Source organism: Anolis carolinensis, chromosome 5 (assembly GCF_035594765.1).
Source record: "Anolis carolinensis isolate JA03-04 chromosome 5, rAnoCar3.1.pri, whole genome shotgun sequence".
In the NCBI taxonomy this organism is placed as follows: Eukaryota; Metazoa; Chordata; class Lepidosauria; order Squamata; family Dactyloidae; genus Anolis; species Anolis carolinensis.
The window spans coordinates 102,745,793-102,758,386 of record NC_085845.1 but is presented as its reverse complement, the minus strand read 5'-3'; the positions used below and the strand labels follow the sequence as shown (position 1 = coordinate 102,758,386).

Below are 12,594 nucleotides of genomic sequence, written 5' to 3'. Positions count from 1 at the left end.
GGCACATCCTGTTTTTTGTTGATTACATTTTGGGAAAAAGATTTTTGTAATATTTTTAAGATTTACCTTTGCATACACAGTACTTTGTTTTTCTTTCAACAGGGTAGTCATCTTGTTTGATTTTTTGCTAACTCTATGGGCCTTTGAAGAGGCAGGGGAAGGAGGAGATGAGGCTTAGCTCCACAGATCAGCAAAATGGTGGGAGATAGCCCTGTTCCTTCTCCTCTCTCAGAGATAAGCCAAGTTTTTTTAAAACATTGGAACTGTTTAGGCCTGGGGTCCTTCCTCCTCCTTCTCCTCCCTCCAAGCACCCTCCCCCCATTTTAGGGGTTCAAAAAACCGCAAATGTAAGTTGACATTGATTGCAAGGAGTACCCCATTTTTGGGGCCTCTACAATGGGAAAAATGTGCACCTTAAAATCAGTAAACTACAGTATTAATGTTTCTCTTTTAAAGAAATCAGCGCCAGTTTTCAATCCCGTGAGCTGTAACCTCAGAAACCTGGTCCAAAGGGTTGCGGCCAGATTCTTAACCAAGGCCAATGTTGCAATGGCTGCATTGGCTATTTGTTTCTGGGCACAATTCAAAGTGCTGGTTATGGCCTATTAAGCCCTATATGGCTCAGGTTCAGGCTATTTAGCAGATTGTATCTCCAGATATGAATCTGTTCAGGCCCTGATATCCTCAGAAGTGGCCCTTCTCTCAGTCCCACCTCCATCACACTCGGTTAGTGGGAACGAGATAACAGTCCTTCTCTCTCAAGTAGCTGTCCCTCAATTCTGGAACTCCCTTCTTCCCAGGGAAACCAGAATGCTGTCCTTCTGTTGACAAGCGAAACCTTTATATTCAGGCAGGCTTTTGACGACGAAAGTGTTTAAGACCAAACCAAGGGGTGTTGTGTGGTGTTTTATGTATTTCAAATTGCATTCGATTTAATTATTTGTTTTTAGATACTTCTAGGGCTTGAACCTGGGACCGAAAGGTCCCAGGTTCAAGCCCCGGGAGCAGCGTGAGCGGCCACTGTTAGCTCCAGCTCCTGCCAACCTAGCAGTTCGAAAACATGCAAATGTGAGTAGATCAATAGGGGAAGGTAACGGTGCTCCATGCAGTCATGCCGGCCACATGACCTTGGAGGTGTCTATGGACAATGCTGGCTCTTCGGCTTAGAAATGGAGATGAGCACCAACCCTCAGAGTCAGACATGACTGGACTTAACGTCAGGGGAAACCTTTACCTTTTTAGGTTTACTTGGATTTTAATGTTTGTAATCTTTAGGTTTTAAATTGCATATTGTATTGTTTTTAACCACTGTTTGTTCATTTGAGTCTCTTTAACAGAAAAAGGTGAAATAATATTAGGAATAATAATAATAATAATGCAGGATATTAGGGAAAGGTCACAACCTCTGAGAATTAGCTGGTAAAACTCTGGAAAACAAAAGTCTAAATTCATCAAAACAGAAACCTACAATGTGTAGGTGAAATACTATGTCTCCTCTGGGACATTTTTCCTATGCAGCTTGGAGAGGTGTGTTCCATTAATGTCCAAGAAAAGGTCAGAATGACTCCTGGATCTTTGGCCATAAGGCACTCCTGCCATAATTGTTGTGCATAGTGTATGGCTCAGTGGTTTGTTAAGTAAGTTTTACAAAAAAATTCAGTTACACAGTTACATCGCTAGCATAACATTGTCTCCCAACTTGTGAAAGGTACTGGAAGTTTTGCTACCAAAATGCATGTTCCACCTAAATACAGCAGATAAATGTTTCTGAGGTGAATACTTTCTAATTTCAGCCTTGAATTTGGAAGAAAGCAAGAAAGCAATAAGAAAGAGCAGGAAAGAAAACGTCTAATTCATAAGCACAAACGTGAACTTAAAGGAGCTGTTCATGAGATCCGCAAAGATAACCAGTTCCTTGCTAGAATGCAGCTTGCTGAAATCATGGAAAGGTGATTAATTGCTGTTTTTATGTTCCATGTAATTCATGTTTAATGTGTTGTCAATAAGAACCTTATAACACAGATTTCTCAAATCAAATGCATCTGGATAGTTGGGATGCATCTTTCATGATCCCTCACTGTGTTACTTTGAGACTAATAGGAGTTGCAGTTCAAAAGATCTAGAGGGCCCTAGGTTGGAAATGTTTGTGTAATGTTTGATCTGTGGATTTACATAATTTCCAAAAAGCTTTTGAAAATTAAACTTTCATGTACAACTAGAGAAGGTAACAGAGATGACAATCATATTTGGAAGGAAATGAGCCCCCATAATTGAAGCTTTTCATGATCGTTTCCCAAGACATTTGTTCTCATCTTGCTTTTCAATAAAGCATAAATATAGGTTGGCATATGACATTCTCCTATGTTCTGAAGCCGTGATGTTCTTCATTCTAGTTAAAGACTTCAACCTGTATTGAACATAGTAGAATGTTTTGAATTTATCTGCTAAGAAGCAATCACCATTCTTGTTCTAAAAACAAAAACTTCCACAGTTTGGTTCTTATAAAACGATGACAATGTGGTTTACAAATCAGGATTCATTAAAATTTCCAGTTGAGTTTCATCATATCAAAGACAGAACTTTAAAAATATGTGTAGTGTTTGTTTGGGCATGTAGTATTGTAACATTTGTGTCATTTTTTTTAGGGATTCTGAAAGAAAAAGAAAAGTGAAACAACTCTTCAGTAGCCTTGCTCAGCAAGAAGGAGATTGGAAGGCAATGAAGAGAAAGAAGTTTTAAATATCTGCATGCATATTGTACAGAAAAAACCCAAGGATATTTATATTTCTAGGATAGCTCAGAATATTGTGATAAGTTAACCTGGTTTGGAAAATAAACAAACTGATGTAACATTATTGTGTATGAAGAAAATCATATTCTACATAACAGCTTAGACTGTATTTGTTATGCTTTTAAAAATTGGTTACTTTTGTTGTTTTGAACCAAAGTCATTTTTAAATGCCACATTATTGTCTCTACAACATGTCAAACTGTAAATAACAAAGATAAAAATAACAAGGATAGAAATCAGGATAGTCAGAAACATTGTGAATATTTAAGAAACGGAGCAAGTGCTTCCTAACCAAAGCCAAATGCACACGTTTACATTACTTTTGTGTTCCACTCACTTCACCCAGTCTAAATCAAAACAAGTATCTGATTAATTCCAGAGTGAACCTAATGATATACAAACTGTACTATTGAGCTTAAAAATGGCTAGGATATGCAGGACGGAAATGTTTCCTCTGTACAGGATCAACTCCTTGGGTACAGGATCCACTCTGACAACCAGGATGATCCCAACCTGGGATCTTCAAACAGAGAAGTGCGCAAAACTGAGATGACTGTTAAGCCTGACCGCACCTTTCTTTGCCAGTCCAGTTAATATGAATGCCAAGTGGCAAACAAGCAACTCTCTTCAAAGTTTTGCCTTTTCTTATATAGTGAAACTTTGACTTAAGAGTTTAATTATTTCTGTGACTGAACTCATAACTTAAAATGCTCTTATCTCAGTGAATTTCCCATTTAAAAGCATTGAAATGCTATTAATCTGCTCTGTCCCTGTGACTCTCTCCCATTTTAATGTGTTTTTAAATAGAAAATGTACTTTATTAATAACAAATCATGTATAAATCACATTCCCTCAGAATAAAGAAGGATCAACTGTAAAATGGTAGAAACACAAAGTTGTGGCAGGCAACAAGATTTGTGCTGGCCAGTGTAACAGCAAGGCAAAACCTGCACATTCACATAGAACAATAAAAAAGAAAGATCGAATTTAAAATGGTAGATGCACAAAGTGTAGAGCAGAAGCATCCTTTTCTTCATACTGTACTCATTCCAGCTTCCCTCCCGCTCTTGCTCGCTCTCTTTCTTCATGAAGCCAAACATACTAGGAATAAAAACCACACAAAATCAATTAACCAAAGATTCCTCAAAGTGAAAAAAAAAAGCACAGCAGGCAGCAATCTCCCAAAGCGGACAAGCACAAGGTACAGAGGGTACTCCCTTGAAGCCTGTACTCTCGCACTAGCTCTTAAAACACTGCTCTTACATCAAAGTGAAACCAGGGCTGAACGAAGACTTAATGCTCTTAAGTCAAGGTTCCACTGTATGTTAAAGGAAATGGGCACGCCCATTTATACTGGTGGGCAGCATTTAATAAATAACACTGGCCAGCACTCACTCAACATGATGGAAGTTGTAGTTCGCCCTACATCAAGACTGAACACTGACCCCCACCAGCAATGGACCTAGAACAAATTTGGCACACAGAACCCCCATGACCAACGAAAAATACTCGTGGTTTGGGGGCAATTGATTTTGATTTATAGGAGCTGTAGCTCACATCCAGAGAACACTGTGAACCGAAATAACAATGGATCTGGCACATATACCCGATATGCCCAAATTTGAATACTGGTGGGTTTTGGGAGGAATTGCCCTTGACATTTGGGAGTTACAGGTACTGGGATGTAAAGTTCACCTGCAACCAAAACACACTCAAAACCCCACCAAAGATTGACCTCGACCTAACTTGGCACACAGGACCCCCATGACCAACAAAAATTACTGTAGGGCTTTGAGGAGAAATCACCTTGATTTGGGGGAGTTGTAGTTCACCTACATCCAGAAAGCACTGTGAACCCAAAAAGACAATGCACACATGCCTGATATGCCCAAATTTGAATACTGGAAGGGTTTGGGAGGATTAGCCCTCAATTTCTGGGAGTTGTAGTTCACCTACAACCAGAGAAACTGAACCCCATAGACGATGGACCTGGGTCAGACTTGGCACACAGAACCACCATAACCAACTGAATATACTGAAGGGGTGTTGGGGCAGGGGACTGACCTTCATTTCTGGGAATTGAAGTTCACTGACATCCAGAGACACTGTAACCATCACCGGTGATGGATTTGGACCAAACTTGACACACAGAACCCCCACAAACCTACTGGAGGGAATTGAGGGGGGCCTGACCTACCATGGTGGGAGCTGTAATTCATCCTGCAGGCCAACATGACAAACTTTACTGATGGAGTTTCAGAGGGTTAACCTGGAAACTCAATGAGTTGTAGTTCATGTAGTTTATGTATTTGTAAAATAAAATGACATTCAAAAAATCCGGGCAATGTTAGGTACCCAAGATAGTCCATATACATAACAAACCAACAGAGCCATCCTAGGAAGTGGAGGGAGAAGCCACCTAAGGTCCTTCCACACAGCTATATAACCCAGAATATCCAGACAGACAATAGGAGCCTCCGGTGGCCAAGGGGATAAAAGCCTTGTGACTTGAAGGTTGGGTTGCTGACCTGAAGGCTGCCAGGTTTGAATCCCACCCAGGGAGAGCGCGGATGAGCTCCCTCTATCAGCTCCAGCTCCATGCGGGGACATGAGAGAAGCCTCCCACAAGGATGGTAAAACATCAAAACATCCGGGCGTCCCCTGGGCAACGTCCTTGCAGACGGCCAATTCTCTCACCAATTCTCTCATTCCAGAAGCTACTCTGGTTGCTCCTGACACGAAAAAAAGGACTGACAATCCCATGTCTGCATTGAACTGGAATATATGGCAATGAGGACTCGGATAACCCAGCTCAAAGCAGATATAGCGGGGTTTTCTGGGTTATGTGGCTGTGTGGAAGGGCCCCTGGAAGTGTCAAGCTAGGGCAGACCTGGGAAAACGTCGTTCCTCCAGAGGTTTTGGACTTCAACTCCCACAATGCCCGTTAGGAATTGTGGGAGTTGAAGTCCAAAACCCCTGATGGGCCAAAGTTTGCCCAGGCCTGAGGTAGGGCCTCCGGGGCTCCAACTCCCAGAAGCCCTCGCCAAGCTCGTTCAATGGGCAGAAATTCTGGTCGTTGGCAGCCCAAAGAGCTTGAGGAGGCCTGCCTTGGACCCGCTGAGGAAAAGAGGGAGGCGGCCTTCCCGTCTTCCCGCCCCGCAAAGATGCAGGCTGGGCGTCCCGCTGCTTCCACGCCGGGGATTGTGTCAAGACTGAGGCCGGGGATCCCTCGGGGAAGGAGCAGCCCGGTCCCGGAAGAGGAAGGCGGCAGAAGGAGAAGCAGGAGCCGCAGCAGCAGCAGTCGCGCAGGAGGAGCTTCGTCAGGAGCCGGCGCTCTCTTCGACAGAAAGGTGGTGACTTGGGCGGGAAGCCAGTTTCTCCCGCCTGGAAGAGCAGCCACAGCGCCTGCACCCCGCTTCCTATCCTGCGGCTGCCTGCTCCCGCGGAATGCTGGGACTTGAAGTCCACGGAGGCCCAGGACTCTCTAGCTGAGGGCTCCCGAGGCCCTTCGCTCTACTACAAACCCCAGCATTCCGCAGCCGCAGGATGAAAAGTGGGATGCAGGGGCTGCTCTTGTAGTGTGATAAGGCAGGTCAAGAGCCTCCTCTGCCAACACGCTTTTGGGGAAGGAGAAGGTCTGGGTTCGGGGTGTTTTTCCTTTTTGGGGGTGTGGGGGGAGGTTGTGTGTTTTAAAATGCATTTACAGTAGAGTCTCGCTTATCCAGCGTTCTGGATTATCCAACGCATTTTTGTAGTCAATGTTTTCAATATATCATGATATTTTGATGCTAAATTCGTAATTACTACATAGCATTACTGTGTATTGAACTGCTTTCTCTGTCAAATTTGTTGTATAACATGTTTTGGTGCTCAATTTGTGAAATCATAACCTAATTTAATGTTTAATAGGCTTTTTCTTAATCGCTCCTTATTATCCAACATATTCTCTTATCCAACATTCTGCCGGCCCGTTTACGTTGGATAAGTGAGACTCTACTGTATTATGTGTTAACTGTATTTTAACCTAACACAATACTGGGTTGCTGTGAGTTTTCCGGGTTGTATGGTCATGTTCCAGGAGCATTCTCTCCTGACGTTTCGCCCACCTCTATAGCAGGCATCCTCAAAGGTTGTGAGGTCTGTTGGAAACTACTCAAGTGGGGTTTATATATCCGTGGAATGTCCAAAGTGGGAGAAAGAGTTCTTGGCTGCTTTAATGTTGCAATTGGCCACCTTGCGTAGCATTGAATAGCCTTGCAGTTTCAAAGCTTGTCTGCTTCCTGCCTGGGAGAATCCTTTGTTAGGTGGTGTTAGCTGGCCCTGATTGTTTTATGTCTGGAATTCCTCTATTTTTTAGTGTTTTTCTTTATTTACTGTCCTGATTTTGAAGTTTTCTAATACAGTAGAGTCTCACTTATCCAAGCTAAATGGGCCGGCAGAAGCTTGAATAAGCGAATATCTTGGACAATAAGGAGGGATTAAGGAAAAGCCTATTAAACAACATATTAGGTTATGATTTTACAAATTAAGCACCGAAACATCATGTTATACAACAAATTTGACAGAAAATGTAGTTCAATACGCAGTAATATTATGTTGTAATTACTGTATTTACGAATTTAGCACCAAAATATCACGATACATTGAAAACATTGACTACAAAAATGGCTTGGATAATCCAGAGGCTTGGATAAGTGAGACTACTGTACTGGCAGCCAGATTTTGTTCCTTTTCATGGTTTCCTCCTTTCTGTTGAAATTGTCCACATGCTTGTGGATTTCAATGGTTTCTCTGTGTAGTCTGACATAGTGGTTGTTAAAGTGGTCCAGCATTTCTGTGGTCTCAAATAATATGCCGTGTCCAGGTTGGTTCATCAAGTACTCTGCCATCTGTCTGATAGATTATTTCCACGCCAGTGAGAAGCTTCCCATCAACAAGATTTAGTATTAATAATAATAATATAATAATAATAATAATAAACTTTATTTATATACTGCTCTATCTCCCCAAAGGGACTCAGGGCGGTTTCCAAAGAGTACAAATACAAAACAACATACAATAAAATATAACAAAAATACATCATAGATAAAACACAGAAATTTCAGTTAAAAAACAATCGCAGTGACAGCCTTCAATCAAGGGGCGGGAAACATTAGTCAGGGCAAGGCTGTAGTGATAGTGATGGAAAATATGGTTGGGGCAATAACAAATCCCTGTTTGTAACCTGATTCCACCTTAAATGGGTCACTTTGAGAACCATTGCTGTCCAAGACTATTGTCATCATGGAGGAGGCTGTTCACAAATGGTTTTCCTCCTTCAATTCACCTCATAAAATGGACTATCATTCTCTGTCTAGGAGCCCGGTGGCTCAGTGTGTTAAAGCACTGAGCTTCTGAACTTGCAGACCGAAAGGTCCCAGGTTCAAATGCGGGGAGCGGAGTGAGCGCCCGCTGTTAGCTCCAGCTTCTGCCAACCTAGCAGTTCGAAAACATGCAAATGTGAGTAGATCAATAGGTACCGCTCCGGTGGGAAGGTAACGGCGCTCCATGCAGTTATGCCAGCCACATGACCTTGGAGGTGTCTACGGACAACGCCGGCTCTTCGGCTTAGAAATGGAGATGAGCACCCAGAGTCAGACATGACTGAACTTAACGTCAGGGGAAACCTTTACATTTTACCTTTCTCTGTCTAGCGCCCGCTTGTGGCCTCCGCTTGGATAATGGAACAATACCAAGTCCAGTTATAAATAAATAAAGTATACAAATATTTATATATAAAAGTAGCCCACAAGTTATGAACAAGATAGGGTAATCTTCCATTATCCAGGCGGAGGCCACTAGGGGCGCTAGAGAGACAAGGCAAATCCATTTTATGGGGGTGGAGGGTGGGTTAAAGAAGGAAAAGAAAACTATTTCCCCATTTTCCTGTTATTCCCCCCACCAATGTCCCCCCATCATGGAAACAACCCTCTTTTATTATATGGGAAATGGGGAGGGGGAATAACCAGCAAAAATGGGGGAAATTGATTTCCTCCTTCAACTCCCTCCCTAATAAAATTGACTATTCTCTCTCTAGCACCCCCTTGTGGCCTCCACCTGGATAATGGAATAGTTATGAACAAGATAGGTTCTGTAGGTTTGTTCTTAAGTTGAATTTGTATGTAAGTGGGAAGAGGTACATTTTTAAGTACATCTCCGTCCAAAAATATATATTTCTTAGCTTTGGAAAACATAGGGAAGGGTTAGCACCCCTGTGGTGTTTGTTTTGCTGTCAGTCCCATGTTCAGAAGATTTCACCTCACTTTTTGTCCCAGTGAGAATTGGACTTTGGAAAATTTGGAGATACAGCTTCAGTGAAGACATTTCCCCCCATAATAATTCTTTCAGGAGTGCATTTCCCTTCTGAGGGGGAGATTTCTCCCACTTCCTGTTGTCTCACCCCTTTTTCTTATCTAGGAGTCGTTACTAAGTCGGGTGTTTGTAACTCAGGGACTGCCTGTATATCTTGCTTGTTTTTAAATATACTGCCTGATCTCATAGTTAGAGGGAAAACATGTAACTGTTGTGTCCAAAAATGAAATGAGTGATAGTTGAGTCATCTCCATTACAAATGCCACTCAAACCGAGAAACCCCCTCATTTAACAAAGCATGCAGTTCTATCAAATGTTGAATGCATCTCAACGCAGTTAGTGTCTTCGGAGTTTGTCTAACTATCGGAATAGCATGTTTTGCGGAAGGAATTTGTACCTGGAAGGGAGGATTCCTGTGGCTTTGATGTCTAAGGTTTATTTTAAAGATGTTTGTTAGCTGTGTTCTGTTGCGCCACCATCCACAAGGAACTCCTGTGAAAGAGCTTTTCAAACTGTGTATTACAACAAAATTAGAGCTTTCCAAACTGTGTATTACAACAAAATTAGGGTCCTGGCTGTAATGTATAGATGTATTGTGCAAATGAAACCTCTGAGTCTATGTGAAATAAGCAAGAAATCATATGATTTAAATATATATATAAATGAAAGGTTTTCATGAAATATGTTGTTCCCCCTGCATTTCATTCTTACAGTTTATATGTCTCAATCTGTTGTAAAGGGTTGATTTAGTCTCTGATTCGTTAGTAAAACTGAATTATTGTATAATGAAGTGATGCAGGTCTAAAAAGTTGATCACCAGCAGGAAAAAATTAGAAAGTTTTCCTTATGGCAACATTAAGGCCTATACATTCTATTTGTCATAAGCTTTGGCGGAGGAGATACCTTGACCCAGAACATGATATACCAGGAAACTTTCAGCTTGCTTTGCATTCTAGGCTCTTTTTTCCCTTGGCTTGTTGTACATACCTGACTTTTCACAAAATATTTTATAGCTGTAACTTCCAAAAATCGCTGCCTGTTCCATTATTTCCTTGATGCTGATTTTTCCTCCACAAGTATCTCTTTTTTAAAAAGCCCTCTGGGCAATGCTTCTTTAACAGAAAGTTTAAGTACCAATGGTAGAAATAATATGTCAAGAAACAGATAGTATCCTACACCACAAAAAGCAAGAGCAATTTGCTGAAATTTAATAAGGGGGTCTTTTTCAGGGTTGTTTCTTTTGTGGTCTCAATAAAATGATTGTGGAGGGAGCTGCTGTTTACCTTGCCTGTTATAGGGAGGCACACTCAGCAACAGTAGGATCATTTTAATTAAAATCCCATCCTTTACTGCTTTAAACTTCACTGCATTGTTTATTGCGGACATGGTAACCTCGAAAAATCTGTGTTTTTCCAGCCCTTTTTCACCATGCTCTGAGGCTGATGCTGCTAAACAGCTTGCAATTAGAGGATAAGGAAAGAAGGAAATTAGGCAGGCATAAAAAGACTTTGTAAACAGAAACTCCATTGCCAGAGGTTCAACCAGTGTGTGACTGGGTTCTATCCAACACCATTTGTACATATTATTTTGTTCCAGTTGTCTCCAGGAAACTCACTGCAGACCCAACTGGCACTGTTGCACAGAACACAACTTAGAGTAGCACTTTAATGATGATGATGATGATGATGATGATGATGATGATAATGATAAAATTGGTGTGAATAAAAGTTTAGTAGGGGAAATGGGGAGGGGGAATGAGCCACTGGTGGTGCAGTGGGTTAAACCACTGAGCTGCTGAGCCTGCTGACCAAAAGGTTGATGGTTTGAATCCGGGCGGCAGGGTGAACTCCCGCTGTTAGCCCCAGCTTCCGCCAACCTAGCAGTTCGAAAACATACAAATGTGAGTAGATCAATAGATACCGCTCCGACGGGAGGGTAACAGCGCTCCATGCAGTCATACTGACCACATGACCTTGGAGTCTACACACAACGCCAGCTCTTTGGCACCACCCCCCAGAGTCAGCTACGACTAGACTTCATGTCAAGGAGAAACCTTTACCTTTAGGGGTAATGAGTATTCTGAGCAAATTATGAGGAACAGTACTGCAGTATGGGCTCAAATCTGCCCCAAGGATGAAAATAAATGCAAGGTTATCTCAAGGATCTCAAGATATTCAGGAGCCTAGTCCATAGTACACAATTCTCTATAAAATTTAATATGCCAATTTAAATTTATGCAAATTAAACAAATGATAACATTATCATGTTACAGAAATGAAATTAGTCAGTTGATTTGTATTCTCTGCCACATCATCCCTAAGAGATAGTTCCTCTTTAACTGTAGTTCCCCTATTGACCTCTCTATCTGCCTGCCACTTTATTCTCTCCTATCTCTTCCTTGTTAGATTAATACTTCTTTTTCAGAGCACCTGGCAAGCCCCTGAGGCCTCCAGGTTGTTGTTCTTCTGTGAACAAGATGGCTACTGTGAATTAGTTAGGTAATTAGATAGCTCTATGTTATCTTTCCTATCTGGATATGTAGTTCTTTAAATAAAGGTTTTTCAAATACTTTTTGAAGTTTTACACTGTTCTTGAATTGCTAAAACACAATTGCTCTACTTCTGGCACTAGAAGCTTCTTATCTGCTAAACTGCTGTTTCTGCTGTTGTTGCTACTTTACATTTTTAAATGCTTTTTCCTTTTTGAAATTACCCCCAATATCTCTTTCTCTTTCTCTAGAACACAAACACTTAGAAGATGCTACGGGAAAAATATCAGGAAAACAGGAGGCCTTTGAAAGAATCATCAGGACATGAAGAAAACTCTAATCGTGTAATCACCATTGTCTTCGTTGCTCTCCTCATAGATCTCTTGGGTTTCACCCTTATCCTTCCACTCCTGCCTTCAATACTTGATTATTACAGCAAAAATGATGTAAGTAACACCTGAACTGTACTTGTTGAAATTGACCCCCATGTCAGAGAAGTGTACATTTTTAGTAATATACCACTGTGTGCGAAAACCCACAATTCTTTTACTTCTGTCTTTACAACGGGTGGGCAAAGTGCAGCTTAGTTTGATGTCCCTTAGTGTTACCAATGCTCCCTAGACTTAAATTAAATCTACTATGTATGGTGTCAGAGTCTGTTCAGTTCCCACTAGTGTAATATCTATAGTAAATATTATTTTTAAAAATATATTTTATTGAGCTTTTAAACATATAAGGTAGAGTAGTGAATATTATTATTTACTTTATTTATACCCCACCTTTATTCCCAAGAGGACTCAAGCTAGCTAACAAGCACAACTTCGATCAATTTAAAAAAGTACAAAAATTAAAAAGTAAATAAAATTAAAGTACATTTTTGTGGCAGGAGCAACTTGAGAAATTGCAAGTAGCTTCTGGTGTGAGAGAATTTTCTGTCTGCAAGGACGTTGCCTAGGGGACGCCC

The 12,594-nt window shown here is 41.3% G+C and overlaps 2 protein-coding genes across 5 annotated transcripts in view; both read left to right on the top strand.

Moving 5' to 3' along the window:
- The window catches only part of nop14 (NOP14 nucleolar protein), a 33,359-nt gene extending 30,509 nt beyond the window's left edge, over positions 1–2,850 (top strand). Inside the window, exons 17-18 of the mRNA XM_003221394.4 lie at positions 1,794–1,949; positions 2,646–2,850. Of these exons, the coding sequence (XP_003221442.2) occupies positions 1,794–1,949; positions 2,646–2,739 (250 nt within the window). The 3' untranslated portion in view covers positions 2,740–2,850. The remainder of the gene's footprint in view (positions 1–1,793; positions 1,950–2,645) is intronic.
- A 2,979-nt stretch (positions 2,851–5,829) lies between these two features.
- Positions 5,830–12,594, top strand: part of mfsd10 (major facilitator superfamily domain containing 10) — a 38,215-nt gene continuing 31,450 nt past the window's right edge. The window contains exons 1-2 of one of the 4 annotated variants that reach the window (XM_008111311.3): positions 5,830–6,141; positions 11,882–12,076. In XM_008111311.3, coding sequence (XP_008109518.1) covers positions 11,900–12,076 — 177 coding nt within the window. In that variant the 5' untranslated portion in view covers positions 5,830–6,141; positions 11,882–11,899. The other 3 variants (XM_008111313.3, XM_008111312.3, XM_062982048.1) reach the window with 3 other exon arrangements.